Genomic DNA, 5000 nt, shown 5'->3' with positions numbered 1-5000 from the left:
CCTTCCTGGCAGCATCTTGTGGCACATTCTCGATCTCGCTCGACATGGTTCCGACGTAGCTCTGATACCACTTGTCACGGGGTAAAATCTCGGCTGTGCTGTTTACTCCGTGCGGCACTTGTGTAGCTTCTCTTCCTGCACAAGTCTAAGCCTTTTGAACTTGGATGCCTATGTAACTAAGACTAATAGGCTACTCCACACTAGTATGCTTGAACAAGGAAAGCTCCTAAGTATGCACAAGAACACTCTAAGAGAAAACTCCAAGCTTTATTGCTTATGAAAAACTCTTTACAAGTGGGCACACTTCCCAAGTCACTCACTCTCTTGGATACCAACTTGGTTGCTCTCAACTTGTTCTCTAACTTCTTGTTTTACAAATGAGGGGATCACCCCTATTTATACTAGTTTGGCTATACAATGGAGGGCTAGGATTATGCCACTTGGTTTGCATCTAATGGCTAGGAAGCTTCCTAGGATTTTTCTAGAAAACTTGGGCTCCAAGCAACTCTAGAAGTCTCCTCCAAAATATCTTCTCCCATCCTCTAGAGAACTCCATTGGATTGGGCCAAAGAGGGAGCATGATGCCTTCAACTAAGCACAAAACAGCCCAGCCCAAGTGTGCTGTCTAGGCTGCTGTTCTGAGCTCCCGGGCTGCTGTTTTGGGCTGGTCTGCTGAGCTAATAAGCTGCTGTCCCGGCCTGAGTGTTGCTGCTGGTTGGTGCACTCAAGTGGGGCCTGTTTGGGCTGCTCCTTGGGGCTAATATGTGGCTGTCCCGGGCCACCTGAGCTGCTTGATGGGGTCGTGAATTTTGGTCCGTGACAGGGTAGAATCCTTTGCAGACGACTTAAATACGCGACGGGGTATTGTAAGTGGCAGAGTGGCCTTGCTGCCACGATCCACTGAGATTCAGCCCCGTGTCGCACCGATTCGTCCCCCCCTCCCCCCCCAACACTTAACCCCATTTACCCAACAACACATACATCATCCCCTTAAATATATTTTGCACGTTTTCCGCTACCGGGCTACGTGTGTATTTTTCCCGCAGGAGGTGTGCGCCCGCTCACTAAAATGTCCATGCCTTGGTGTCCCGCAAAGGGTGTTGGAACGCACCAAGTCCCACTAAGATGTCCCTGCCTTGGTGTCCCGCAAAGGGTGTTGGAGCGCACCAAGTCCCAATAAGATGTCCCTGCCTTAACGCACCCACGTCCCGACCCTTGGTGCCTAAGAAGCATAAGATGGCCCATGTGATGTCCCATGCCACGACCCTTGACGCCTAAGAATGTCCCATGCCCCGACCCTTGACGCCTAAGAATGTCCCATGCCGCGACCCTTGATGGCTAAGAATGTCCCATGCCGCGACCTTGCTGGCTCAGGCATCCCAGGATGCGTCCCAGGCCGTCCCGTGCGCGTCCCGTGCCGTCCCATGGCGTCCCGAGCCTTACCAAGGCCGTCCCGTGCGCGTCCCAGGCCGTCCCATGGCGTCCCGAGCCTTACCAAGGCAGTCCCAGGCCGTCCCATGGCGTCCCCTGCTGTCCCATGGCGTCCCGAGCCTTACCAAGGCCGTCCCATGGCGTCCCGAGCCTTACCAAGGCCGTCCCGAGGCTTACCAAGGCCGTCCCATGGCGTCCCGAGCCTTACCAAGGCCGTCCCGAGGCTTACCATGGCCGTCCCATGGCGTCCCGAGCCTTACCAAGGCCGTCCCGTGCGCGTCCCAGGCCGTCCCGTGCGCGTCCCGTGCCGTCCCATGGCGTCCCGTGCCGTCCCATGGCGTCCCGAGCCTTACCAAGGCCGTCCCGAGGCATACCAAGGCCGTCCCTTGCGCGTCCCGTGCTGTCCCGTGCCGTCCTGAGCCTTACAAGGCCGTCGCATGCGCGTCCCGTGCCGTCCGAGCCTCACCAAGGCCGTCCCATGCGCGTCTCGTGCCGTCCCATGGCGTCCCGAGCCTTACAAGGCCGACCCACGCCTTACGAAGGACGTCCCATGCCTTACAAGGCCGTCCCATGCGCGTCCCGTGCCTTACAAGACCGTCCCATGCCTTACGAAGGCCATCCCATGCGCGTCCCATGCCTTAGCAAGGCCGACCCATGCCTTACCAAGGCCGAACCATGCCTTACCAAGGCCGTCCCATCGATCTCGGAGAAAGTACATCATCATGACATCGGAATACGGCCCCAACATCGATCTCGGAGAAAGTACATCATCATAACATCGGATCGGATGTGTGTCCATCGAAGTTCCATCGACACTTCGAGAAGATCGAACATAGCTTCCTAGCATGTTAAAGGTTCGGTGCTAATGGGGACATAAAGATCCCACGACGTTCCAAACGAAAGTAAAGTGTTCCGTGCGTGTGAACTACGTTGTCCCATGTGCCGGCTCTCGACTCCTAAGATGTCCCATGTAAATGCCCTTCGTGGGAAAGAATGTCCCGTGCAACGTCCCTTGATGATCCCCATAAGGTGTCCCATGTGCGTCCCATGATGTCCCATGCGCGTCCCGGGCCGTCCGAGCCTCACCAAGGCCGTCCCATGCGCGTCTCGTGCCGTCCCGAGCTGTGCCGAGGCCGTCCCGTGCTGTCCCATGCCGTCCCGAGCCTCGCCAAGGCCGTCCCGTGCCGTCCGAGCTGTGCCGAGGCCGTCCCGTGCTGTCCCATGCCGTCCCGAGCCTCGCCAAGGCCGTCCCGTGCCGTCCGAGCTGTGCCGAGGCCGTCCCGTGCCGTCCCGTGCTGTCCCATGCCGTCCCGAGCCTCGCCAAGGCCGTCCCATGCGCGTCCCGTGCCGTCCGAGCTGTGCCGAGGCCGTCCCGTGCTGTCCCATGCCGTCCCGAGCCTCGCCAAGGCCGTCCCATGCGCGTCCCGTGCCGTCCGAGCCTCACAATGGCCGTCCCAGGCCGTCCCGTGCCGTGCCATGCGCGTCCCGTGCCGTCCGAGCCTCACCAGGGCCGTGACATGCCGTCCCGAGCCTGACCAAGGCCGTCCCGTGCCTCACCAAGGCCGTCCCTTGCGCGTCCCGTGCCGTCCCGAGCCTCACCAAGGCCGTCCCATTCGCGTCCCGTGCTGTCCCATGCCGTCCCGAGCCTTAGCAAGGCCGTCCCATTCGCGTCCCGTGCTGTCCCATGCGCGTCCCGTGCTGTCCCGTGCCGTCCCGAGCCTGACCAATGCTGTCCCGTGCGCGTCCCATTCTTTTGGCTCGGCTGGCCCGTGCATTCTATGGGGTCGTGGGACATTTCGAAATCCACCCGGGCCATTTCGACTCTCTCTTCATTAATACTATTGAGGTATTATTTATGAATTATTGGAGAAAAGAAACGGAAGAAAATATTTTTTTTTCTATTTTTTATGAATTTTCCGGTGTTTATTCACTTAAAAATTCATAGAAAAATAAATATTTATCGGAATCGCTATTATAATATATCAAAAAAATCCTTGCGAAAAGACCTTTCCAACGAGTATAAGTTTGCTGGATTCCGACGAGTAACGAAGGAGTAAAGGCCCAGTATGCTTGGTTAAAAAATTGATGTTTCCTTGTGAAAATAGGAAAAACAATAACTTTGCACTATAAGGGGGAGGGTTGAGCTCCTTCCCCAGAGCGTGCACAGCACTTGTGCTGGCACGTTCCCTAGTGCTCGCCAAGCACCATAGGGCATCCAAAGGGCAAAGCTCGGCCTACTACATGATGGGAAGCTTCTAATATGTCGGAATACGAAGAGATTTCGTGCGACCCGAAGCTCGGCTCGGGCGTCCCGGCCTGTCCCGAGCTGTGCCGAGCGCGTCCCAGGCCGTCCCGAGCCAAGTCTCGGGCGTCCCAGGCCGGCCCGAGCAAATTCTCGGACGTCCCAGGCCGTCCCGAGCTGTGTCGAGGCCGTCCCAGGGCGTCCCGAGCTGTAGCGAGGGCGTCCCAGGCCGTCCCGAGCCAAGTCTCGGGCGTCCCAGGCCGTCCCGAGCAAAGTCTCGGACGTCCCAGGCCGTCCCGAGCAAAGTCTCGGGCGTCCCAGGGCGTCCCGAGCCGTGCCGAGGCCGTCCCAGGCCGTCCCGAGCTGTGGCAAGGGCGTCCCGGGCCGTCCCGAGCAAAGTCTCGGGCGTCCCATGCCGTCCCGAGCTGTGGCAAGGGCGTCCCAGGCCGTCCCGAGCTGTGCCGAGGCCGTCCCGAGCCTAGTCTCGGGCGTCCCAGGCCGTCCCGAGCTATGGCGAGGGCGTCCCAGGCCGTCCCGAGCCAAGTCTCGGGCGTACCTGGCCGTCCCGAGCTGTAGCGAGGGCGTCCCATGCCGTCCCGGGCTGTCCCATGCGCGTCCCGTGCCGACCCGAGCAACAGCTCGGGCGTCCCGTGCCTCGGCCCTTCCAAGTGGTGCTTCGTCGGACATCTCGATATCCACTCGAGCATTTTCGACCAAACTCCATATGTGGGTGTGTGGGTATTTATCAGGAATATTGGAGAAAGAATCGGGAAAAAAATATTTTTTTTCTATTTTTTTTGAATTTTTAATTGTTTATTCACTTAAAAATTCATAAAAAAATAAATATTTATCGGAATCGCTATTATTATATATCAAAAGAATCCTTGTGAAAAGACCTTTCCAACGAATGCAAGTTTGTTGGATTTGGACGAGTAACGAAGGAGCAAAGGCCGAGTATGCTTGGTTAAAAATTTGATGTTTCCTTGTGAAAATAGGGAAAACAATAACTTTGCACTATATAGGGGAGGGGTGAGCTCCCTCCCCAGGCCGTGCACAGCCCTTGGGCTGGCAGGTGCCTTGGCCCTTGGGATGCAACATAAGGCATCCCAAGGGCAAAGCTCGGCACGGGGGTGGATGGGAAGCTTCCAAGAGTTGCCAACTCATCCCCGACGTGGGAAATCGAAGATGCGGCTGGGGGGGCCCGGGGGGGCACCACGGGCCAAAAAATCAAAAACTCCCCAGCCTATGCCGGACACTTGGGGAAGCATCCCCGAAGGTGTCCGAGCTGCTGGGGGGGCCCGGGGGGCACCACGGGCCAAAAATCGAA

General features: G+C 57.8%; 1 protein-coding gene across 1 annotated transcript in view; it reads right to left on the bottom strand.

Annotated features, from left to right (window-relative positions):
- Positions 1–248: 248 nt before the first annotated feature.
- The window catches only part of LOC147529997 (uncharacterized), a 61221-nt gene continuing 56469 nt past the window's right edge, over positions 249–5000 (bottom strand). The window contains exon 2 of the mRNA XM_086651407.1: positions 249–782. Coding sequence (XP_086507533.1) covers positions 592–782 — 191 coding nt within the window. The 3' untranslated portion in view covers positions 249–591. The remainder of the gene's footprint in view (positions 783–5000) is intronic.

Source organism: Eschscholzia californica, unplaced genomic scaffold, assembly GCF_041429995.1.
Source record: "Eschscholzia californica isolate CP2 unplaced genomic scaffold, dmEscCali1.0.p SCAF_8, whole genome shotgun sequence".
Taxonomy (NCBI): domain Eukaryota; kingdom Viridiplantae; phylum Streptophyta; class Magnoliopsida; order Ranunculales; family Papaveraceae; genus Eschscholzia; species Eschscholzia californica.
This window is presented reverse-complemented; position numbering and strand designations above follow the sequence as displayed.